The sequence below is a fragment of the Durio zibethinus genome, chromosome 21, assembly GCF_047325235.1.
Source record: "Durio zibethinus cultivar Kanyao isolate XHJ-2024 chromosome 21, ASM4732523v1, whole genome shotgun sequence".
NCBI lineage: Eukaryota > Viridiplantae > Streptophyta > Magnoliopsida > Malvales > Malvaceae > Durio > Durio zibethinus.
In genome coordinates, this window is record NC_143182.1 from 5,481,081 (window position 1) to 5,507,979 (window position 26,899).

At 30.6% G+C, this 26,899-nt stretch overlaps 1 protein-coding gene and 3 pseudogenes across 1 annotated transcript; 3 read left to right on the forward strand and 1 right to left on the reverse strand.

Annotated features, from left to right (window-relative positions):
* Positions 1-1,956: 1,956 nt before the first annotated feature.
* On the forward strand, positions 1,957-5,243 carry LOC149512801 (potassium transporter 5-like; annotated as a pseudogene).
* Positions 5,244-7,907: 2,664 nt separating this feature from the next.
* Positions 7,908-11,867, forward strand: LOC149512802 (potassium transporter 5-like). The gene is made up of 8 exons (XM_089750966.1): positions 7,908-8,233; positions 8,328-8,553; positions 9,283-9,531; positions 9,639-9,689; positions 9,824-10,084; positions 10,185-10,352; positions 10,450-10,704; positions 10,844-11,867. The coding sequence occupies exons 1-8, from the start codon at positions 8,051-8,053 to the stop codon at positions 11,809-11,811; spliced, it is 2,361 nt and encodes a 786-aa protein (XP_089607092.1). The 5' UTR covers positions 7,908-8,050; the 3' UTR covers positions 11,812-11,867.
* Positions 11,868-13,675: 1,808 nt separating this feature from the next.
* On the reverse strand, positions 13,676-15,837 carry LOC149512803 (uncharacterized; annotated as a pseudogene).
* Positions 15,838-17,909: 2,072 nt separating this feature from the next.
* Positions 17,910-19,192, forward strand: LOC149512804 (potassium transporter 5 pseudogene; annotated as a pseudogene).
* Positions 19,193-26,899: the final 7,707 nt, after the last annotated feature.

Consider the following 26,899-nt stretch of genomic DNA (forward strand, 5'->3'; position numbering starts at 1 on the left):
AAGAAAAATAAATAACCATTGTAATTTAGGCGTGTATTATCTTTTTCAATTAAGTATGTAGTTGGGTAAGAAGTTTATAGATAGAGTAAGAATTTAAAAAAAAAAAAACTATTGTAGCTTTGATTGACATTTAATTTAATTTATTATTCATTTTTAATCTAATACTTATTAATAAATATGACAAAAATTGACCTAATCAAAGTTAGGAAATATATAATTTTATTTTTTAATCTAATTAATGGAAGTCATTAATGCATATGAAAAAAATTCTTGACCGCAAATGGTCAGATCGTAATTAATTTGACTTGATGTGAGTAGGCTAATTTTTTTTACCTTAAAATTATAAACTTGGAAAACTTGAAATAAAATCTAGTTAAAAAAATCATCTAGACACATCATGATAAAAGTAATTTTAGGCAACTATTATTTAATAGAAAAATTATTTTATCTATTGTTGTTAATTGCTATTAATGAAGTGTTTAGATTTCACATGATACATATTTTTTAGGCTTATTTTTTTTAATAGAATCCTTTGAGATTATTAAAAAAATAAAAAAATGAACTATATTAATTTTTTAATTTCACTTATAAAATTAAAAATTATATTGGCAATGTATAAAAAGAAAACTTCTTTTAATATTGATGATTATTCGCTTCTAGTGATTCAAATTACTCATTTTCAACATTTTATTATTATATCATTATTTAGGTCTTCATATGTTTGAATGAGACACAATAGTTTTACTTTTGTTTAAATCACATCTTTTGATTCGTCCAAATTAAATAAATATGTTGAAATTTCAATTATTGTACAATTTTTATTATTTTCTCATGTCTGTTCCAATGGACTAAGCCTTTGTTGAAATAATTGCAGTTCTTTATTACTTTTTCTTTATTTTTTTCTTTTGTCTGTTCCAACATCCAATTGATTAATTAAAGTCTTTGCTCCAATAGTTGGTGCAGTTGAATCTATGGGTTGTTATAAATGATTAGATGAGTTGTAGACACTAATTTTGTCCCGCTCTATTATTAAAATTAATAATAATAATAATAATAATAATAATAAATATTTTTTTAAAAATAATAATTAATTAATTAAAACAAAACAAAAAAAAAATGACAGAAAGTAGGGCGCCTGATACCTGGCATTAGTCACCCTGCAGCTGTCACTAGCCACCCACTCTCTTACCCGACCAGTAATATAATAAAATAAAAATAACATTCTGAAAGAAATAATTCTTGTTATTCTATTTAAATGTTGGAGAGTTATCAATAATTTTTTTTATAAAGAGTGTTATTTCATTTTAAGGATTGTTGTATTAAATCTAAAGCGAAAAAAATTATTTTAAATTCTGCCTAGATGTTGAAAAATTTTAAGATAATTCTTTAACTTAAAGATTTTATCAATATTTTTAAATAAAAATTTTAGCAAAATTTTATTTTTTCAAATGAAGAAAATTAGTGTTAAATTTCAAATTAAAATCATTTTTATCCAACACCGAAAATAGGGCATAATTAAATGGTACCAATTTATGGGCGTTGTGAGGGTGCTAATCCTTCTCCACATGTAACCGACTCCTAGACCCAACTTCGTTTTTCGTAGACCGAAATTTATCTTTTTGATAAACTTTAAACCTGTTTTTATAATTTTATTAAAAAGATAAACTTTTGGTGACCAATCACATTCTAACAAAAATTGATGATGACTCTCCCTTTTATTTTCTTTGATTTTAAAACACTTTACGTCTAACGATTCTAAAACCGTTACGACATGAGCAAATATAGTTTATCATCCGATTAAATTGGACATCTTTGTCTAAGGAATATTTATATACAAATTTTTTCTTATTTGAAAAAGAAATCAAAATCAAACTCTTTATATTAAAAAAATTGTAAGTTTTCGTAAAACTTACATGCCCTGATTTTAAAATCAAATAACTCTTCATTAATGTAAGGATGGGTTTGCAAGGATGTGATCTTTATGTGGAAGATAAATTTGTAGGAATGAGAGGAAGAGTTAAAGATCGAGAAAATACCATGTTTATATATATAAAAGTGTTTTGCGTGTTTAAGCACTAAAAAATGTGAAAATTAAATTTGTTTTGGAGTTTGAGATTTTTTTTTTTTTTTATAATTTTTACGTTTATGGTAAATTGATTTTTAACTTTCCTTGTAGATGTAAATGGTTGGAGTCAAGCTACGTTAAATAGGGTATGATTTAATACATTTTAGCTTGAAATTTCCAACAAAATATATAGTAGTTTTTAAGTGTATGTCTGAATTTTTATGTTTAAAATGTTTGACAAGCATTTCAATTATGGTGGCCCCAATTGTCACATAGTTTCACATTCTTTTGACTTATGTGCAATGTTGAATAGATAGATATAACCTGAGAAACAGTGTTAATTCGTGTTTAGGCTAAACTAGGCTGTACTTACAAGAAAATAATTTTTTTAGCCGATTACAATAAAATAATTTACACTGATTTTGAATCCATTTATATGGACAATGGAGATTGATTTTTGTGAAATTAAAAATAACAATAAAGATAAAATTAATTATTATAATAATAAAATTAAAATCAATAATAATATATATTATTATGTAAATAAAACAATAACAATGAAATTAAATATGATAATCGTGATCAAAGATGATCTAGTATTATAATTGAAAAATGTCTTTTATTTCAATTTTACACTATAACAGCCAATTGCCTTAAACAAAAAAAAAAAAAAAAACAACTGTCCTAGATTCTAATGAACTTCTTGACTCTTCCCTATTTAGTTGGAGATTAGACTCTAGAGGGTCAGTAAACTCAATTGTATAGCAATATGCTATTCAAATGTACCTCACGCTGCAGTTGACCAAAAAGGAATCTAGATTTTGTGGTATGATGCAATCCAATTTTAAAAATAAAGATGCTTAAAGTAATAATTTTATGAAAATTTTATTTGTAATTCTCTTGATCTAATCTCGAAGTTTGGACGTTACTCTAAAAATCATAAAAACCTTTGCCAAAAAATTTTAATGATAATTTTACGTGGATTGAGGATCCATGGTATATATTTTATGAATGCATAATTGACCAAAGTATAGTTTCTTATTAAAATATTTAATAAAGCCTTGGATGTTGAAAATTAATAGAAGTTTAATATTGTATAAATCTCAAATAAAGATACCGTCTATTCTTTTCGGTGCATAAAAATATTAATTATACAATGAACATATAAAAATAGTATTAATTAATTACGTAGTAATTGGATTTAAAATATTGAACATCCATAATTAATTGATCAGAAAATAAATATTCATCCTGAGACATCAACTTATATATTTAGTTATGAATGGATAGTCCACTTCCAATATGGTGTCCTCATATTTATGGACTATGGCTCTTCAGTCTTTACATACCCCGTAGGCCTTTCACACTCCCAAACCCCTGATTTGTCCTTCAGAGAAAAGAGAAAGAAGCAGGGATTGGTTTTGGCTTTGCTTGAGTAATTTTTATACATTTTTCATTCACTTGAAGCTCCTTTGGTTGTTTTATATCTGTTATGTAAATTATGTCTAGTAATTTTGTACAAGAAGCTATTGACGAAACCCATGAGGATGATGAAGTCGAGTCAAATGACAATGATGAGGAAGTTTCTGACGGAAAAACCAGCTTATTTCAAAAGCTGCGCAGATATGATTCCTTGGACTTGGAATCCGCCAATGTTTACATTGGCCAATGTTTGGGGTGTCCATAGTAGCTTCAGTTATAGCAAGTCAAGCAATGATTTCAGGAACGTTCTCTATAATCCATCAATCACTCTCCCTAGGGTGTTTCTCTCGCGTCAAAGTTGTGCATACCTCTGCAAATCATGAAGGACACGTTTACATCCCCGAAGTCAATTACTTGTTGATGCTGGCTTGTGTCTGTGTCACCGCTGGTTTCAAGACCACTGAAAAGATTGGTAATGCGTATGATAATTATTCACATGACTCTTATTCTTCATAATTTTTAAGTTTTAACCTCTTCTGAATTCAGAATACTTCAATTATTTCCTAAAATATTACCGAAATGTTTTATTAATAGCTTCAAGTACTTCCTGCATACAGGAATTGCGTTAGTGTTTGTAATGACACTTACATCATCCTTGTTGGTTCTCATCATGATCATGATATCGAAAACTAATATATTTTTGGTAATTTCCTACATTCTTGTCATTGGATCTGTGGAGCTACTCTATCTGACTTCAGTTCTCCATAAATTTATCTTCGGAGGGTATTTGCCGCTGGCCTTTTCAGCAGTTCTAATGACAATAATGTATATCTGGAATGATGTATACCGAAGAAAGTACCTTTACGAGCTTGAAAAAAAGATTTCCCCTGCAAGATTAAAGGAGATATCTACCAACAAAAACTTGTGTAGAATTCCTGGAATTGCATTGTTTTACTCGGAGCTCGTTCAAGGCATCCCACCCATCTTCCAGCATTATGTGTCAAATGTACCAGCATTGCATTCCATTCTTGTTTTTGTCTCCATCAAATCACTACCAATTAACAAAGTTCCAGACGAAGAAAGATTCTTTTTTCGAAGAGTGGAACCAAGGGAGTTTTTAGTCTATCAATGTGTTGTTAGATATGGATACAAAGAAGTGAAAAAGTCATTTGAGGAGATACTAGTTAGAAAATTGAAAGAGTTCCAAGAAGAAACCTTTATGAACTGTCAAATACAAGTTGCAAATGAAAACACGGCTGAAAAGGATGTAGAATTTGATGGGGGATTAGTTCACAGAAGTGACGAACATGATGATGAGATGGCGAAGCAATTTGAAGAGAAGCTTCAGGAGATCATAGTGCAGCAAGGAATTGAAGTGGACAAAGCATGGGAAGCAGGTGGTATTGTCACTTCGTTGGTGAGAGTGAGGTAATTGCAAGCAAAGAAGCCAGTATGATGAAGAGGATTTTGATTGATTATGCTTATAATTTCTTGAAGAAAAATCTGAGGCAAAGTCGAGAGGTGTTTGATATTCCTCACAAGCGCATGCTTAAAGTTGGTATGACTTACCAACTTTAGGACGTCTACAAGTGCATTATAATAAATTATAACAAATGTGGACATTTCATTTTGTCATGGGCTTATATTATAATAAATTATAACAGTGGAAAAGTACCACTATCTTATTTATATAATGTGTTATCAAATAGTATCCTAGAAACTATCTAACTTGAAGTAAAAGTTTGTGTAGTTTCTGTTACCGTATAATTCTTCTTAATGATTTTATTTCTTTTTATGAAGAGTTCTTAATGGTTTTATTTATAATAGATAACTTTTGATAATCAAAATTTGCTAATCAAAGCGGTCTTTAACTTTAATTTGAAATAAAATTGCAATCCATGCTATGCAAAGATAATTTTACTTATTTAATATGGGTATATATATATATATATGTAAATTAGATTTTTTTTAATTATATTAAAATCTTTAAAATTTGTAACATATAAAAAATTTATATATATCAACCTATCATAAATAATAAACTTAAAAAAAAAGTAAGAAAAAATTATATATTTTCACTTTAGATCATTTTTATCTATAATAATATTTATATACCTATAAGATATATCAACTAAAAATAAATTATGTTTTTCTTAAAAAAAAACATATATATTATTGAATGATAAATTAAATAATAAAAGAAGTATTAACATACTTTCATTTTTGTAATCTTGACTAAATTATTGTACAAACTATAAAAAAAATTAGGAGATATGTGCTAAAAAATAAATTGAAAAAAATATTATTCTTATAAGAAAGAAATTGTAATAGTAATAAAATATATCTTGAAAAAAAGTTTAAATCTAAAAAAATAAATTGCAATAATAATATCATATTCCTTGGAAAAAGGTTGCAAACTTATATAATACATTACATTTATAGTTTTAAATTTGTAAAAAAACTCTTGAGTAGCAATTATGATTAAATATGACTTTCAAATTAATTTTTTTAAATTTAAAAAGGATATAATTAGTGATAAAGATAAAATCAAATTTTTTACATATATTTGAAAATAAATTTAATAATTATAATTGAGATTAATATAAAGATTTAATATGAAAAGTTGTTTGAATTTTTAATATTTTACATAAATTTTTGAAAGGATAAACTTTTATTGATTTGAATCAAGATAAAGAGAGTCATTGAAAGATTTTGATAAACTTAATCTTTGTAATTTTTAAATATATTGAAAGATTTTGATAATTAAATAATTTTTTAAATAAGATTATTTAGTAAATAACTAAAATTATTTATTATGCTGATCAAATCTATAGTTCAAACTTTTAATTTAAAAAACATATTTTTAGATTGATTAAATTTTTAATTGTAATTTAAATAATTTTGATATTTGAATAAATTTAAGATTATCTCATTTGTAACTAAAAGAAGTTGTTCTATTGTTTCAAAAAACTATCTTATATATCATTCATAAAAATTATCTATACAAACATTCATGTAATAAATTTTATAAAATATCTATATATGTTGTAATAATATATATATATATATATATATGAATGATAAGGCTGTATTTGGTTGGTACTTTCAATGTTTACTTTTTGTTTTTTGTAATTAATAGAAGCACAAAATAAAAATAGACTAAAAGCAAAGGATAAATAGTAAAAAGCAATCGGTATTTTTTTCCCTATTGACCATTACAGGAAAAGTTAAAAGAATAAAAATCAAATTTCATTTATTTTTCATGCAACAAAATACAAAATCACACACGAGTAAAAAATGTCATTTGTACTATCTATAAAAAATTGTTGAATATTATAAAATACAAATCTCTTTTTGAATATAATTAATTATCATATGATCCCATTGAAAAAGTTATTGAATATAATTATCATATTATCATGTGATACATATATTTTAAAATTATTAAAAATTAAAAAATAAAATATACATCAATTTTTTAATTTTACTTATAAAATTAAATAAAATAAAAAAACTCTTTAATATTGACTATTATCCATGTATAGTGATTCAAATTTAGCTGCTAATCAACATTTTATTAATTCATGATTTAGTTCCTCATATATTGTTGTGAATGCGTTTCTTCTTGAAAACTCCAAAGCATATATATTTAAATCACATGTATTGAAAATTCCAAATTAAAAATTCCAACAAATTTGTATGTTTAAAACGTTTCACGAGAATTTCAATTATGATGGCTCAAATTGTGATAGATTTTCAAATTCTTTGACTTATGTGGGCAATGTTGGAAAGAACATATATAACCTGGCAAACAAAGTTTTAACCCTTGTTTAGGCTTAGACTAAGGCTACACACACAAGAAAGTAATTTACACTGACTTTAAATTATCTGTTTTTTGTAGTTGTATTTGTTTAACTTCTCTTGACACAATCTCGAAGTTTGGACGTTACTCCAAATATCACAAAAAAAAAATTTTTTGCCATGAAATTTTAATGATACTCGAATTAAAATTTTACATGGATTGAGGATCCCTGATATATATATATATATATATATATAATGCATGTATAATTGAGCAAAAGTATATTTTTCTAATTAAAATATCTAATAATTCCTAGGGTTTTTGGAAAATGAATATTAGACACAAAGATAATGAGAAGAAATGAACTAATAAATCATTCGCGTGCACACGCACGCACGGACACGCGGGACTGCCATGTACTCTTCAATGACAACAGAATTTATCTCAGTTTTGAGACATCAGCTTATATTAATTATATATTTAGTTATGAATAGTCCACTTCCAACATGTTAAAATGGTGGCAAAATGAGCACGTGTCAATATCCTCCTTTGTATATAAATTCGGTAGCACCCTCACATATGGGAGCTATGGTTCTTCAGTCCTTACGTACCCCATAGGCCTTTCACACTTCCCAACCCCTGATTTTTCTTTCAGAGAAAAGAGAAAGAAACAGGGCTTGGTTTTGGTTTTGGTTTTGCTTGAGTATTTTTCTTACACTTGAAGCTCCTTTTTTTGTTTTTTTCTTTTATCTGAGTAAACCATGTCTAGTGATGTCGTACAAGAATCTATTGAAGAAACACACGAGGATGAGAAGGTCAAGTCAAATGACACTCACTTGGAAGTTTGTGACGGAGAAAAACGCTACTTGCAAAAGCTGCGCAGATATGATTCCCTGGACTTGGAATCCGCCAAACTTACGAGCCATCATGGCCGAGGCTCTCAGGTATATTTCCGCCCCGTCTTTCTTTTCAACCACCATGGAAATTAAGAAACCAGTAAAAACTTTGATGTGTTTCGAACATTGAACAAATTCATAGGCTGTGAAATGGTCGGTGATCCTGCAACTAGCATTCCAGAGCATTGGTGTAGTGTACGGAGATATAGGTACATCGCCTCTTTATGTTTATGCAAGTACCTTTGCCAATGGCATAAATCACAACGACGACATATTGGGAGTTCTTTCTTTGATCTTCTATACCATCACTCTCATCCCATTGATCAAATACGTTTTCATCGTCTTACGAGCCAACGATAATGGTGAAGGTAAGTAAGATTAACAATACTAGTAATTCGTTCAAGATCCAAGAAAACTATTAAGCTCATCCTCTCTCTTTTTCTAATACTAGAGCAAAAAATGATAAATATTGCATCATTGAATCCGTCCATCAAACCTGTTTTTGTTTACTTTACTGCATTTTCTTTTCTTAAATTAAGACAAAACTATCAGCCAAACCTATATGTACGTGGGTCATGAAGAAGAGATCATTCATGAGCTCATAAAGGTCACCGAATTTGAGTTTTTCCGATGGAGGCAATACTGGCTCCTTTCTTGTTAGACAAGTAAAAAATTTTAATAAGTATAATTAATTAATTACTTAATAATATTTCGTCTGTTTTAATTACAACATGGTGACCGGTGATGAAGTTAGAGAATTTAGGGCTTGAAAAGCTGACCATGTACGAGTCTCATAAAATAATCAATATAGAGTGAACAATATCATCCGAGGGAAAGCTTTACTTCTTAGGTCGCTAATTTCTTTATCTTAATGCCCTAAGCAAAGCATCTTGAATTAAAAAAAAAGAAAGAATTTATATTTAATGATCAGTTAGCTGGTTCAGTGCAATATATGCCATCGAAAACAAATTAAAATAAATGGATTCGAGATTTAACTGAAAGTCTTACGATAATTTTATTAAACATATAGAATAAATCCAATCCCACTTTTAGCATTTTAAAATGGTTGCGAAGAATTATGTGCTTATGTTTTTCAGGGGGTACATTTGCCCTGTACTCGCTAATATGCCGATTTGCAAGGGTGAGTTTGATCCCGAGTCAAGATCCAGAGGATCGTGATGTATCAAATTCCCAACTGGAATTGCCCAGCAAGCGTCTTAAAAGAGCATCAAAACTCAAGTCTAAGCTGGAGAACAGCCAGTTTGCTAAAATTTTTCTCTTGATCATCACAATGCTTGGTACTTCCATGGTCATTGGTGATGGCGTCCTCACTCCTTGCATCTCAGGTTACCTATTTTTAACTTGTACTAATTATTTCTATATATCAAGGATTATTGGTTTTAACAATTAGAGGCATTTAATTATTGTACATTTTTTAAACACTTGATTTCAGTTTTGTCAGCTGTGGGTGGGATCAAGCAAGCTACAACTGCAATGACAGAGGGTATACGTACTAATTTAATTCCCCTGCTATGAAATTGAAAATATAACTGATCTTTTATTTATTTATTTATTTATTTTGCTTTTCTGGAAACAAAAAGCAAGCTGCCTATAATAAATATATTTGCTGTAAAACAGATAGGATTGTTTGGATATCAATAGTTATCTTGGTCTGCCTCTTCATGGTTCAAAGATTTGGAACAGACAAAGTGGGCTACAGCTTTGCTCCCATAATTTGCGTTTGGTTCACATTCATTGGCGGAATTGGAGTTTACAACTTCTTTAAATTTGATCCAACAGTCATCAAAGCCATAAACCCAAAATACATTGTAGATTACTTTCAGAGGAACAAAAAGGATGCATGGGTCTCCCTAGGTGGGGTCGTTCTTGCCATTACAGGTTCCAAAATTTTGCTCCCTTAGTAATTCAATTCAACTTTTTTTGTTGAAAGTGTTGCTAAATCTTAGTACTAGCTACAAACTTACACTTTGGATTGCAGGAACGGAAGCATTGTTTGCTGATGTTGGCCATTTCACAGTTCGTTCCATACAAATAAGCATGTGCACTGTGACTTACCCTGCCTTGATACTGGCCTATACCGGACAAGCCTCTTTCCTTCGTAAACATGAAAAATTAGTCTCTGATGCTTTTTTTAAATCTATTCCAGGTGAAAAATATAAGTCCAGCCAAGGATACACAATTTTCTTCTGATTCGAGTTTCCTTTGTATATTTATATTTTAAGGTGGCTAATTGTGATATGCAGGCCCTTTGTTTTGGCCAATGTTTGTGCTGGCTGTGGCAGCTGCAATTATAGCAAGTCAAGCAATGATTTCAGGGACTTTCTCTATAATCCAGCAGTCACTCTCGTTGGGGTGTTTTCCTCGTGTCAAAATTGTTCATACATCACCCAAATATGAAGGACAAGTTTATATTCCTGAGGTGAATTACCTGTTGATGCTTGCTTGTATAGGGGTTACTATTGGTTTTAGGACCACAGAAAAGATTGGCAACGCATATGGTAATACTTACCACTCTTTTTAACTTATATTTAATTTACATTGATGCAATTTTTCTTTCATTTAACATTGGTTAGTGGCAGTGTTCTAATTACCTGAACTTAATTAGCATTAAAATTAATAACAAGTAACTGCATACAGGGATTGCAGTGGTGTTTGTAATGACTCTAACGTCATCCTTGCTGGTTCTCATCATGATCATGATATGGAAAACCAATATACTTTTCGTCATTGCCTATGTTCTTATCATTGGCTCTGTGGAGTTAGCCTATTTGAGCTCTGTTCTCTACAAATTTGATCGAGGAGGATACTTGCCACTATCTTTTGCAGCAGTTCTAATGATTGTGATGTATGTTTGGAACAATGTATACCGAAAGAAGAACAAATTTGAACTTGATCACAAAATTTCTCTTGAAAGGTTAAAGGCGATTACTGTTAACACAAACTTGTGTAGAGTTCCTGGACTTGCCATGTTTTACTCAGAGCTTGTTCATGGTATTCCCCCCATATTCGAGCATTATGTGGAAAATGTACCAGTATTGCATTCAGTTCTTGTTTTCGTCTCCCTCAAATCGCTACCCATTAGCAAGGTTGCAGTTGAAGAACGATTTCTTTTCAGAAGAGTAGAACCAAAGGAATTAAATATCTTTCGTTGTGTTGTAAGATATGGATATACAGATATTTTTAATGAACAAGAATCCTTTGAGTGGACTTTAGTTGAAAGGTTGAAAGAGTTCATCAAAGAAAATCTATGGTTGTCTCACGCACTAGTTTGTAATGGAATGACAGTTAAAATGGGTGAGGAATCAGACAAAGGACTAGGTAACAGAGAGGATGGACAAGATCTGATCAATGGGAGGCATGTTGAAGAGGCTTGGCAAGAGACAGTAGAAAGAGAAATCAGCATAGTAGATAAAGCAGTGCAAGCTGGTGTTGTACACTTGATTGGTGAGAGTGAGGTGATTGCAAGCAAAGGGGCAGGAATAGGGAAAAGGATTTTAATAGATTATGCTTACAATTTCCTGAAGAAAAACTTGAGACAAAGTGAAAAAGTGTTTGATATTCCTCACAAGCGCATGCTCAAGGTTGGTATGACTTACGAGATGTAGAATACATAATGAAAGAATTGGGTATGCTGGACATGAAAGCTGCATGTAAGAGCTAAAACAATACACTACTAGAGACTTTCTTAGACTCTGACTGAGAAACTTAGGTTTGTAAGGAATAAAATACTGTGTTATTGCTTCGGCATCTCTGCTTTGCAAGCTGTAGTATAGCTGTCAGTATCACGAATGTATTAAGTTTTCAGATATAATTAAATTATTTTTCTTAGTAATTAATCAAACACATTGGTGCACGTCCCCGTTATGCCAGTAGCTGCTAGATGTGACAGGCAGGGCTCATAAGTTACTCTTTTCCCAAGCACCATAAGGCATAATAATTTTAATTAGCTGTTAATCTACCGACATCTCCAGCAGCTGCTGATCTTAATTTCAATGGATACATCCGTAATGACACCAAGCAGGAGAATTTCTATACTTTGATTTGGACCCTTGCTTAAATCTAATTAATGCAGAAGAAAAAGGAATTACTGGCAATTACCTTTTCAAAGGAGAAATTTTCATTACAAAGTAAAGCCAATGAAGTGCGTATAGGATTTCACAATTTGTTACCTGTCTGAAATCTTTGTATCATCCTCTCTATTCTTCTTTTTTTTAAATTATCAAGAAAAGAATCAAACAGTATATTTTTTCTTTCGTTTTTCCCTAAGTATCTTTCAAACGATTAAACAAGGAGCTTCAAATAAGAAACCCTAGAAAAGCCTAATTGTTTACTCTCTCTTTTTTTTCCTCTAATTTGTCTCCATCTGCCAACAAACCTATGAACTGAACTCCCAAAACCTAGACTTTGAATCATCCTCAGTTGTAGGAAAAATAATAAATCCATTTCAATATTGTACACATTAATGTAAAAAAAAAAAAATGGGCAGCATGATCAAGACCTGATGGGGGGTTTTCACGACAAAACAAAAGTAGATCCAAATACCAACTGTGGTCCCAAGGATCTGGGACTTTCAGAGAGAAATCCTAACCTTGGATAAGTGCGACTGTTTTCAAAGGTTAAATGAAATGAAAAAGGCTGTAGATGCGGCCGGATTCACTATTTCACTAAACCAGGATGGTTAATTCTATTCAAAATAATCGCAAACACTTGGATTGAGCAGAAGACTAATGATAAAGGATTGAGGAGGGAGAGGACAGAAGAATGAGTGCTGTATGTCTAATTATAAACCTTGATGTGTTAGCTATTTATTCATTTCAAGTCTAAGCACAAATTAATTTGGAAAACAAGCTGAAAAGTATATCGATATCGAAATAAATTGATAAGGTGATTCATATATCCATATAACATGACATTCATATTTGAGAGGTGCCTCGTCTTTTGAGGCCCGCTGCAGAGATTACGGTTATCTCCAAGGGTCTCATGATCTGCTCCATCTCCCCTTCCTCTTAAGATCTTAATTATCTTATAGATTGAGGAATGTCAACGTTGGTGATGATGATACCAACTGATTTATAAAGCTTATGAAGCTTGACCTTGAAGATGAAATGAAACTTCTTCGTTTCTGATAATTGCTTGATGGTTGATAATCAAATTAAACGTGGAAGTTGTTATTCCAAAAAAAGTCAACCTCTGAATAAATCACGGGCAATGCCTGTCCAGATGGAAGCCCATAGGCCCCGAACTGGCTACATTACTCCAGGCCATGGGCCTTGCTCCAGAAGCATGAGAGAGGGCAAACAGTAGCCTGTAGTTTACATTTGAAATAGAACATGTAACAGATTATGAGCTTGCAATAACAAAAATGGCCATGTACAAAATTGGTTGGTAATCATATTGAGTATCAATACTTCTTGTTATTCAAAACTTAATGGCTACAATATCAAACAAAAGATTGACTCCATAAACCATTAATGATAATAATAATAATAATAATAATAAATCAATATTCAGATGAGTAGGTAGGACTTTTTACACAGAATTGCATGGTTCTTGGATAATTTCAAGCGATCATATGACCTTGTCCGAGACTCCAAGGAATGAAGAAAACAATCATTTCCTTCTAGACAAGCCCAAACTAGTTACACTGAGATGTCAGAAATATGTAGATAAAATAATTTTCTCACCATGATCCATGACGTCAACTTCCTTCCTGTCATAGAAAAGATAATCAAATTCATAAAATTGAATTAGAATTAATAGGATTCATTACAGACATCGTGTCAGGAAGCTAAAAAACGGCACAGTTATGCTAGGATTATATGTTTAAGCTCTTTATGGATCAAAATAGAGCCAAGGCATGTATTTCTTTAATACTGTCAATTTTATGAACACCGATTTCATGTTGAGGATTTACCTTGCAATAAGATTTAAGGTTCAATATGCATATCATGGGGGGTAAATGCAAATCAAATTTCCAATTTCAATGTCAATCTTGCTGCATATTCTTTGATTGAAAATAACTGTTCCTTTTCGTCTCTCATTTTCCAATATTTTGGGGCTCTCTGGCTGCCAAAACCCAGCATAAACAGACATAGAACTTCAGTTTCTGATTTTTGTTCTGATATGGTGGGGAGTCCGGCAACTTAAAACTTGTCAGATCAAACCTCTACGGTCTTGACAAAAGAGCAACAACAAACTGTCAGCTTTGCATCCAAATGTCTTGACACATTTTTCACAGTGATGCAAATTGGTTCATCTGAGAAAAAAAGAGAATAAAGAAGATCGGACAATAAGCAATGCTTAAAACACACACAAAACCTCTTTTTGGTTAATTGCTATTGTGACGCAGCCTTTGCAAGCCAATTTCCTTCCAAATGTGCTAAAGGGGAAGGTAAACAATTACAAGGCTTTACTTTTAAGGGTAGCTCCATTCTGCAACTTCTTCAGAAAATGCGTTATCTGTCTCCTTTTCACGCTGCATGACCTGCTGTAACTTTCCAAATAGTCCAATGCTGCAAATATTGGGAGGATAAATTACTGACATATAATTTACTTTTTCAAAATCTACAAGTGCTTATGACAAGATAATTCTAGCAAATATTAATTACCTGAATGCTTTAGGTCCAGCAATAAAGGCCCCTTTATCGCTCAAGGACGTGGCACCTAAGGCTTCCTGAAGCTTGTTCGAAATAGTTTGCTTCTTCCTCTCAGGAATAGCAAGTACCAGATTTTGGTAATCAGCCTGCTTAAGCGTGTCAGCGCAAGTACATTCAGTTCATAATTTCAAGGAGCCATGACTAAGCTACTGCAGGCATGTGAATACATCGTCATTGCTTGATGATCCATCACTGAAGGGCTCAAGGAGGTCTTCACTTTCAATGGTTCTATCACCCAGCGAACATATACTTCTTTTGAGAGCAGCTTTTGTCCTTTTTCCTCTTGCTCTGCTATGCCGCAAAATATATGATTAAACTAAGAACAAGCAGCAACAACAGAAAGACAAAACTTATAGCTCAAATACAATAGTAACAGAAAAGGACTACCACTTTCCTCTTAGCAGAATGGTATTATCATGAAGGCCATCCAAAAGTTCAGCCATTGAATGCTCAATAAATCCATGACCAAGAGCTTCAAAATCAGTAGGAACAATCTCTAACTTCTTTTCCTCTTTTCCATTGAAATCTTCAAGAAGCTCAGCCATTGAATGATCTAAGGTTCCATGATTAGTGGCCTTCAATTTTTCAGGCACTTCACTAGCCTTTCTTGACACATCATTTTCAATATTTGAAATTGCAGGCCATGAAACTCCTTTACGTGGTTGGAAGCCAAGTGAAAATCTAGGCCTCATATGGCTTTTGAAACCTGCAAAGCGTGCATAAGACCGGGTTGCCAAATCAGACTGAAAAGAGGAGCATCCCTCAAAGGCCAGGTATAGCCCCGTAATATCTTGGTTATGTGAAAGAGTTTAGTAACTGCACTCATGGCACAACTAGCCTCCTCATTGATGTTCGATTAGCAGCAGGTCAGGATATTACCATATTCATACAATTGCCATGCGAGCATGCAACTTTTGGTGCAAAAGCATATTTATATGGGAATCCATCAGTGTTACCTTGCAAATAATCAAACATTGCTATTTAAAATAATGATATAGTAATTTCATAAGTGCCTTAGAGCTCTCAGCATGCCTCTCAGACTGCTTTCACTCTTTTCTTTTTCCCTTACAATGGGAACGTGACCGGACTGAAGGACAAAGCTTATCTTGGAAGGCAGTGACATTATGGAATGATAATGCATTAGTAGCAAGCAATTCTTGCAGCAAGAAAGAACACCTTTACAGGATTTGTCCATTTTGAAGCAAGTAAAAGGAGATGAAAAGGTTGAAACATTTTTGTCCAAATGGATTAGTACCTCAGCTTCTTTAGTTACCATAGACCATGCATTTCCTGCATCTTGCTCGCCAATTCCATAGTTATGATCAGATCTTTTAGCATCAGAAGCAGCTGAAATTTTTGAGCGCATACCATTCCCCTGTCCAAACAAACTTAAAGTATAGCACCTTGCAACAAGAAGAAGCCTAATGCCCCAATCTAGATGGTTAGGGGGTAAAGCACCATCATTAGACAGTTGGATAATCCACAAGCAAAAAGTTAATTATCTGAAATTTTACTCATTACCTCACCACAGTTAGACACTCTTGACTAAAGTTGTAATCCTTCCTATTGATGCACAAAAATACAATCAAAATTCAATGGAGAAATAAAAATTCCATATTTACAGAAAGTAGTAAGTAGAATAATGACACTCTTTCTCTTTCTCTTTCTCTAAGCGGTCGCATAAGGAAACGCAATTTTCTCGAAAATCATCGTTGAAATCCTCCTCGTCTGCCAAATTATGGATCATAAGGCAATCTATCCGTCCTAAATATACACAGAAAAACATACATAACAATTACCGGAAATGCTCTGATCAGAATCCGAATTTTCCTAAAAGCAAACGGTAGTTAACAACTAATTAAAGATAATAAATGAAGATAATTTTATACAAAAGACGAGGCCAAAATTTCAGTTTTTACCTCAAATGGGTTTCGCCGCCGCATTTGTTGTTCCGGAGCTCCGCCCGGTGCGATTGGTAAAAGTGCCGTTTTTTTTTTTCTTATTTTGTCCTTCCTTTCCAAACGAAAAGGTTTTTGGGTTAATGCCCAAATTAAGAGTAAAATTACTTTGATGTCTTTATTGCGCTATTTCCCGTCAAAAGGAATAAAGCTTACGTAGTAAGCAATACAGATGGGCTTTGTTGTAACCAACGGCTTAAAGGAAATCCAGCGATGTGAAAAAGCTAATCAAAGGATTTCAAATCAGTCAGATCTCGTCTGCACGGTTAAGATTCAATGATTGGATGATCTTACTGTAGAACCCATGACTCTAGATTCGTCTGCCAATTAATAATGCCCATTGCCTTCAAAATCCTTTTTCTCCCCCACCAAAACCAAAGCCTATGATTGAATTGAGGTAAAGGCAGAGAAAGGAAAAGAAATGGAAAGGAAATAAACAAAAATAGTGAATTTTTTTTTTATATATAACATAAATAAAAAAAAGAAGAAGATATACTTTTTTTAATTTTTTAATTAGTTCAAATTGAGAGAAAAAGATGGAAAAGGAAAAAAAATAAAAATTTTAAAATATAAAATAATTATTATATCTTTATTAATTTTTTTAAATTAAAAGTTAATGATTTTGAATTTCAAAATTAAATTGAAAATACAAAACATAATATTTAAATAAATTTATTGTCTCCATTTTTTTATTTTTGTAAATTTCATTGATGATTATTTTTATGAAAAAATAAAAAAAATTAAAAACATGAAATACATTAACATAAACATGTAAATGTTATAGTAAAAACAAATATTATCAAATGTTATAATTGAAAAAAAATAATATAATAAATCATTTTTTTCATTATTTAATCAAATAATGGTTGTTATGATTCTTTTATTTTTTTATTAATTTTAATTATTCAAACAAAAAATATATATCTTTTTTTAAAAAAATATTTTCTTCTTTTACTTTATTTATTTTTTTTACTAATATATATTCAAATATAGCATAAAGGAAAAATAGTCCGAAAATCCACTTTATATATCGCACGAGGGAAGGAGAAAGAGAGATTGTGGCCTGTTTGATTTGGGTTGGTCCTGGTAATGATTTCAGGGACTTTCTCTATAATCCATCAATCACTGTCCCTAGGGTCTTTTACCTCTGCAAATCATGAAGGACAAGTTTACATCTCCGACGTCAATTACTTGTTATTGCTGGCTTCTGTTTGTGTCACCGCTGGTTTCAGTGCCACTGCAAAGATTGGTAACGCATATGGTAATTATTCACATGACTCGTATTCTTCTTAATTTTTAAGTTTTAACCTCTTCCGAATTCAAAATATTTATTTCAATTATTTCTTGAAATATTAGTGAAATCTTTTATTAATAGTTTCGAGTACTTCCTGCATACAGGAATTGGGGTAGTGTTTGTAATGACACTTACGTCATCCATGCTGGTTCTCATCTTGACCATGATATGGAAAACTAATATATTTTTCGTGATCTCCTACATTCCTATCATTGGATCAGTGGTGCTCCTCTATCTGACTTCAGTTCTCTATAAATTTAACCTCGAAGGGTACTTGCCGCTGGCCTTTTCAGCAGTTCTAATGACGATAATGTATGTATGTCTGGAATGATGTATACCGAAGAAGGTACCTTTACGAGCTTGACCACAATATTTCCCCTGCAAGATTGAAGGAGACATCTACCAACAAAAACTCGTGTAGAATTCCTGGAATTGCATTGTTTTACTCAGAGCTTGTTCAAGGCATCCCACCCATCTTCCAGCATTATGTGTCAAATGTACCGGCCTTGCATTCCATTCTTGTTTTTGTCTCCATCAAATCACTACCAATTAACAAAGTTCCAGACGAAGAATGATTCTTTTTTCGAAGAGTGGAACCAAGGGAGCTTTTAGTCTATCAACGTGTTGTTAGATATGGATACAAAGACGTGAAAAAGTCATTTGAGGAGACATTGATTAGAAGATTGATAGAGTTCTAAGAGGAAACCTTCATGAATTGTCAAATACAAGTTACCGATGCAAACTTGAAAAGGATGCAGAATTTGATGGGGGATTAGTTCACAGAAGTGATGAGCATGATGAGATGGTAAAGCTAATTGAAGAAGAGAAGCTTCAGGAGCTAGTGCTACAAGAAATTGAAGAAGTGGACAAAGCATGGGAAGCTGATGGTATTGTTCACTTCATTGGTGAGTGTGAGGTAATTGCAAGCAAAGAAGCCAGTATGATGAAGATTATTTTGGTTGACAATGCATAAAATTTCTTGAAGAAAAATCTGAGGCAAATTCAGGAGATACTGTTTGATATTCCACACAAGCGCATGCTTAAAGTTGGTAACTTCAGAACATCCAGAGGAGAATAATAATGTGGGATTGAAAGTGCATTATAATTATAAGAAATTTGAAGTTATTGAAATGGAGGAGAAGGCAATTTTTACTCTACAACAACTATTCCGATTAATTGTTTAATGAATTTTATTTTTAACAGTGGAAAACAGCTATGATATTATCTATATAATATCTTATAAATATTCTTCTTGATGATTTTATTTTATAATATATCACCTTTTGAAAATCAAAATTTGCTAATCAAATTGCTCTTGAAATTTAATTTGATTGTAAAAATAAATAAGATTTTGTTTGTTTAGTTCAATAGTTTACTGAAAAACGTCATAAACTTTTTGAACTTTGATTTTATTTTATTTTAAATATATTGTTTGTTTAGTTCCTTCTCATTGATATTTTTTGTTTTTCAACAAAAAATAAAAAATAAAAAACCATATAATAACTAACAAAGGATGGCTGAAAAGGATGTAAAATTAAACTATGATATGATAGTTGAAGATCGAAGAGAAGCGACAACAGAGAGATGGAAAGCTAGTGCTGTTCACTTGATTTGGTGAGAAATTGAGGTGAGCATCAGCTTACAGCCGATTTTTGAGAAAAACCAGAATCAAATAATTCAAATTTACAAATCGTTGATCATAGGATCTTTGCTTTTACTTATATGAACCAGAAATTTTCGATGACAACCAATACTTAGAGGTAAAGAGAATTCTCTTTTGGGTCCGAATATTCATGTTTTAGCCAGCCATGGGCTAGTCTGCTGTTTTCCGCACGCACTTCTATATAATTTTATTTTATTTATTGATCAAACCCAACGGAAATCACACGTTTTCCTAATTTTATAACTTCGAAGCTAGAGTTTTTTTTTTTTTTTTTACCTATCCATAGTAATTTAAAGACTTATTTTCCAAAATGTGGTGTTTGTAATCTTATTTTCCAATTTATAGTGATTATTGCCATGTCATCACCTATAAAATCATTTTTCATTGACTTTTATAGAAATATTCAAGACAATATCTCTCTTTCCCAAAAGTCTCTGTTTAAAAATAAAATCGGATTGCTTAGGGTTGCTATTAACATAATAAATTTTTCCAAATTGAACTACACAAAATATTTCTATATGCACAAAAGAAATTTTAGATGCTGGGATCATTGCTTGGTTGCTTCTTTATTTACCAAAATAACTCATTTATAGAGCCAAAACTCTTTGATATGATCTTCTCTATTTGTAGACATCGAATTTTATCCGGATCTATCATTTCTAATCTTTGGTTTAATAATAATATATTATTAATTTAATTAAGATAAAAAAATAAAAATGATAACTGATTAAAAAAAAAAGAGAATAAAATCAGAATAGCGGTGGTGCATTACACGCCACCACTGCCACCCACCTTATCACCACCATCCCCTATCCCATCGAAGCCCCTACACCTCACTTGCTCTAATTGCTCGAAACCATCACCCTTATCTTGCCATCACACCCATACCTCGCTAGATGTATGCTCCATTGGCTACCACCATTTTCAGCCATATAAAGCCGTCAATGTTTCCCCTTTTAGCCTCTCTCAGACACCCTCTCTCGAAAACCTTCGGATAGATCTTCAAAACCTCCAGATATACTACCCTTAGCACCTTCTCGTTTCGAGCCCAAACACCAAGCCAAACCTCTCTCTTCAATAATCCCAAACAAAACCAACACCGACCATAAAAAAAAAAAAAACAAACAAAAAAATAGAAACAAAAAGACAAACACAGTTCTCCCCACAGGGAAGAACCCAACGCCGAGCTACTTGCAAAAGCAAAAATAAATATATCAGTCTCATTTCAAAAAAAAAAAAAAGCAGAAAACTTCAAGCCCCGATCTACTATGATCGGGGTTGTTTCTGGCAAAACGGATGTTGGATCTGGAAAGAGAGCATTGAGGTGAACGTCTGGGAGTATTTTTGGTATTTTTCAACAACCAGCGACCACCGTCAGCAACCGCTGACGGTGACCTAGGCAGTGACCGATGAGGCGGCTTGTCGCCAGATTCTGGCCGAACCCAAAGAGGATTTTTTTGGGTAAAAAATCTTTTTTTTTCTAAGAAAATGGTAAAATGAATTGAAAAAAAAAATGACTTTTATAGAAACCATAGGAGCAAAATGATGTCGTTTTGAGCATAGGATCAAAATGACACAGTTTCACACATAAGAGGATCTGCGCATGAATCTAACCCAATCCGAGATTCGCACAAACTGACCCATCAACCCGCCTCAGTCACCATCCAGCCGGTTCGGATGAACCGCAGTGAATCAGTCTAACTAAACCGGATCGAACCACTCCTCAATCGACTCAACCAAATCGCACGCCAAATCAAACCCTTTTCGGTCCAATCGAACCATCGTTGACCGGTCTGGCTCAAGTAAAAAATTTTTTTTTATATATTATTATTTTTGTTATTTTGAGTATTTTTATATTTATGCATGATGAATTTTTAAATTTTTTAGGATAAATATTTAATTATTTTAATAATAATAAAAATGAAAACAAGTAAGATAATAATTAAAAATATATATTAAAAATGCTTAAAAAAATATTTTTTCTTATTTTCCCTACCTAGATGTTGGAGGAAATAAAATATATTCCTAAAAATAATTTCGCCTAAATATTGGAGAATTATTATTAACAAATTTTTATAAAAAAGAAATATATAAGAAATTTTTTATTAATTTTAAAAAATCACTAAAATCAAACTTGCTCCGAAAATTCACTTAGATGTTGGGGATTTTTAGAGATGTTCTCATTTTCTTTAAAAACGAAACCTTAAACACTAATTCTTAAATCCAAACCTCTAAAATCTAAACACTTAAAATTCAAACCCTTAAATCAAAACCGCAAACCTCAAATTTTAAAATCAAAACTCTAAAATCTCCAAACTCTAAAATCAAAATCATAAACCTTCCATACCCTAAAATCCAAGCCTTAAGAACCTCTAAACCTTAAAATCAAACCCTAAAACCCTTAAAACTCAACCCAAAATCCTAAAATCTGAATTTTCAAAATCTTGAAACCCTAACCTTTAAAACCTCTATTCAAGCCCTTACTCAAAACATTCTGAAAATCCTAAGGACACGTGTGAAAATCTCATTTGAAGTAATTTGTTCTCGAATGCCACCTAAATAATGGGGTGTTTAGGAAACTTTACTTCGTTAAGTTTTATCACACGAGTTCTTAATTCGTATTAATAATAAGATTAATAAATAAAAAGTATAATAACATAAAATGGGATCTTAAATATGAATAGTCGCACCTAAGCTCTGCCTAGATGTTGTAGAGTCAAGATGGTCTCATTATATTTAAGAATCTAATTTCAAATTTGCATTTCATTATACATAGCACCTATTAGCTTACATGCATTTATTTGTTATTATTTGCACTAATTTTGTTTATTTGTTTGTTACCTGATAGTATCATCCTTTATTTTTTTCGTACAAAATTTTTTTTATTTACTTGTTTTTAAAAATATGCAATTTTAAAACAAAATAAACATAACATTCCAAAGAAAATAATTCTTGGTACTCTATCTAGATGTTGGAGAGTCACTAACAATTTTTTATAAAGAGTGTTATTTCATTTTAAGGATTGTTGTGTTAAATCTTAAGCGAAAAGAGTTATTTTAAATTCTGACTTGATGTTGAAGAATTTTAAGATAATTCTTTAACTTAAAGTTTTTCTCGATATTTCTAAATAAAAATTTTAGCAAAAATATTTTTTTAAACGAAGGGAATTAGTATTAAATTTCAAGTCAAAATCATTTTATCAAACACCGAAAATAGTGATGATTAAATTGTACCAATTTATGGGCGTTGTGAGGGTGCTAATCATTCCCCACACGTAACCGACTCCCGAACCTAACCTAATTTTTGTAGACTAAAATTTATCTTTTTGATAAAATTTAAATCCACTTTTACAATTTTATTAAAAAGATAAACTTTTTGGTGATCAATCATACCCTAACAAAGATTGATGACGACTCTCTTTTATTTTTTTCGATTTTAAAACTCATTTACGTCTGACGGTCCTAAAATCGTTATGACACCATTCATAAACTATCTCTTGATTTGTTGAAGAAGACTTAAGATTTATCTCATTATTTATATAAATCATATGAAAAAAGAAACTAAGACCCAACTTTTTTCTTTAATATGAATGTAATTCTGATTAAAATATCTTAAATTTATGATAAAGTAGATCCGCCAATAATTTGAATTGAATAAAAAAATTTGTACACAACTTCTCTAAACTTCCCTTTGTTAATCTGAATGTAATTATCTGGACAGTAATTTTTCTTCAGACTTCATTATACTTTTTCAAAAAAAGAAAAGGGAAAAGTTAAAGAGATAGGGACTAAAAAATAAGAGAAATTAGGGTGAAATTTTAAATCTTCAATGTTCCAAAATTGATCTCATTGCTACTCCAGTTAGACAAGATCTTTTATTTAATTTAAATAAGCTCTTTCACTTGTAACCAAAAACAAAAAAAATAAGCATTTTTACCGTCAAAAGTGCTTTTTTTTTTTTCATTTTGGTACAAGAAAGCTCTAGCTTTTTCCTCATAGGACTGCAATCCCGACAAAACAAAAGCGATTTCATGTATAAAGAAATATTGGATTAAGGCTTAGGTGGTTGGCATAACTGGGGTAGGGCTGATGTTGAAGCAGCTTCATATTGTTATCCCTTTCGCATCCATCTTCACCTTTTTATCTCACAGTTGCCATCTTTACGGAGAAAATAACTGGGCAGCTCTCAACTGGCTCATTGAGGGCGGCTTCCACGTAATGTCGGAGTGAATCTGATTGTTCAATTCAATAAATTTTTCAACACCATGGATGTAGAAAAGTGTGGAACGATACGTGCAAGATTAGGGATGTGCTAACTGCTGAACAACCTGTGCATGGAGAACTTCATGTTCGGCAACAAATGAAGCAAACAATTTTTTTTGGGGAGGGGGGGATAAAATGATATGAGGAAGAGAGAGATTGTTTTTATTTTTATTTTTTATTTTTATAAAAATCAATAAGAAAAACAATTATAGTTGATGATATGGCAAAAATCACTATGAATTGAGAAATAAGATTAAAATGCAGAAAAGATTATATAAAATAATTATATCACTTTAATATATATTCCTTTTATTTAAATCAAATCAAATGATCCTATCATTGAAAAAAATTAATAGTTTATTACACAAACTTTAAGAAATAAGTTTTTAAATTACTATGATTAAGTAAAACACTATACTTTAGGAAATAATTTTTTAAATTACTGTGCTTAAGTAAAAAAACTCTTAGAAGCTAGCTAGAAAAAAAAACATCCTAATTAGATTGAACTCAATATTGAAAAACATTGCAATAATTGTTTTCCAACTTAAGAAAAATAAATAACCATTGTAATTTAGGCGTGTATTATCTGTTTCAATTAAGTATGTAGTTGGGTAAGAAGTTTATAGATAGAGTAAGAATTTTAAAAAAAAAAAAAAACTATTGTAGCTTTGATTGACATTTAATTTAATTTATTATTCATTTTTAATCTAATATTTATTAATAAATATGACAAAAATTGACCTAATCAAAGTTAGGAAATATATAATTTTATTTTTTAATCTAATTAATGGAAGTCATTAATGCATATGAAAAAAATTCTTGACCGCAAATGGTCAGATCGTAATTAATTTGACTTGATGTGAGTAGGCTAATTTTTTTTACCTTAAAATTATAAACTTGGAAAACTTGAAATAAAATCTAGTTAAAAAAATCATCTAGACACATCATGATAAAAGTAATTTTAGGCAACTATTATTTAATAGAAAAATTATTTTATCTATTGTTGTTAATTGCTATTAATGAAGTGTTTAGATTTCACATGATACATATTTTTTAGGCTTATTTTTTTTAATAGAATCCTTTGAGATTATTAAAAAAATAAAAAAATGAACTATATTAATTTTTTAATTTCACTTATAAAATTAAAAATTATATTGGCAATGTATAAAAAGAAAACTTCTTTTAATATTGATGATTATTCGCTTCTAGTGATTCAAATTACTCATTTTCAACATTTTATTATTATATCATTATTTAGGTCTTCGTATGTTTGAATGAGACACAATAGTTTTACTTTTGTTTAAATCACATCTTTTGATTCGTCCAAATTAAATAAATATGTTGAAATTTCAATTATTGTACAATTTTTATTATTTTCTCATGTCTGTTCCAATGGACTAAGCCTTTGTTGAAATAATTGCAGTTCTTTATTACTTTTTCTTTATTTTTTCTTTTGTCTGTTCCAACATCCAATTGATTAATTAAAGTCTTTGCTCCAATAGTTCGTGCAGTTGAATCTATGGGTTGTTATAAATGATTAGATGGGTTGTAGACACTAATTTTATCCGGCTCTATTATTAAAATTAATAATAATAATAATAATAATAATAAATATATTTTTTTTAAAAAATAATAATTAATTAATTAAAACAAAACAAAAAAAGAGAAACAGAAAATTGCAGAAAGTAGGACGCCTGATACCTGGCATTAGTCACCCTGCAGCTGCCACTAGCCGCTCACTCTTCTACCCGACCAGTAATATAATAAAATAAAAATAACATTTTGAAAAAAATAATTTTTGGTATTTTATCTAGATGTTGGAGAGTCACCAATAATTTTTTATAAAGAATGTTATTTCATTTTAAAGATTGTTGTGTTAAATCTGAAGCGAAAAAAATTATTTTAAATTATGCCTAGATGTTGAAGAATTTTAAGATAATTCTTTAACTTAAAGATTTTATCAATATTTCTAAATAAAAATTTTAACAAAATTTTATTTTTTCAAATGAAGGGAATTAGTGTTAAATTTCAAATTAAAATCATTTTTATCTAACATCGAAAATAGGGCATAATTAAATGATACAAATTTATGGGCATTGTGGGGATGCTAATCTTTCCCCACATGTAACCGACTCCCGGACTCAATTTCGTTTTTCGTAAATCGAAATTTATCTTTTTGATAAACTTTAAACCCATTTTTATAATTTTATTAAAATGATAAACTTTTGGTGATCAATCACATTCTAATAAAAATTGGTGACGATTCTTCCTTTTATTTTCTTCGATTTTAAAACACTTTACGTCTAACGGTCCTAAAACCGTTACGACATGAGCAAATATAGTTTATCATTAGATTAAATTGGACATCTTTGTCTAAGGAATATTTATGTACAAATTTTTTCTTATTTGAAAAAGAAATCAAAATCAAACTCTTTATATTTAAAAAATTGTAAGTTTTCGTTAAAACTTACATGCCCTGATTTTAAAATCAAATAACTCTTCATTAATGTAAGGATGGGTTTGCAAGGATGTGATCTTTATGTGGAAGATAAATTTGTAGGAATGAGAGGAAGAGTTAAAGATCGAGAAAATACCAGGTTTATATATATAAAGGTGTTTTGCGTGTTTAAGCACTAAAAAATGTGAAAATTAAATTTGTTTTGGAGTTTGAGATTATTTTTTATTTTTTTTTATAATTTTTACGTTTATGGTAAATTGATTTTTAACTTTCCTTGTAGATGTAAATGGTTGGAGTCAAGCTACGTTAAATAGGGTATGATTTAATACATTTTAGCTTGAAATTTCCAACAAAATATATAGTAGTTTTTAAGTGTATGTCTGAATTTTTATGTTTAAAATG

Bases quoted from the DNA above. Each gene is read 5' to 3' on its own strand.
- LOC149512802 (XM_089750966.1), top strand. From the start codon at position 8,051: ATGTCTAGTGATGTCGTACAAGAATCTATTGAAGAAACACACGAGGAT. The intron at 8,554-9,282 runs GTAAGTAAGATT...TATGTTTTTCAG, and splicing joins AGCCAACGATAATGGTGAAG to GGGGTACATTTGCCCTGTAC. The intron at 10,353-10,449 runs GTGAAAAATATA...TGTGATATGCAG, and splicing joins TTTTTTTAAATCTATTCCAG to GCCCTTTGTTTTGGCCAATG.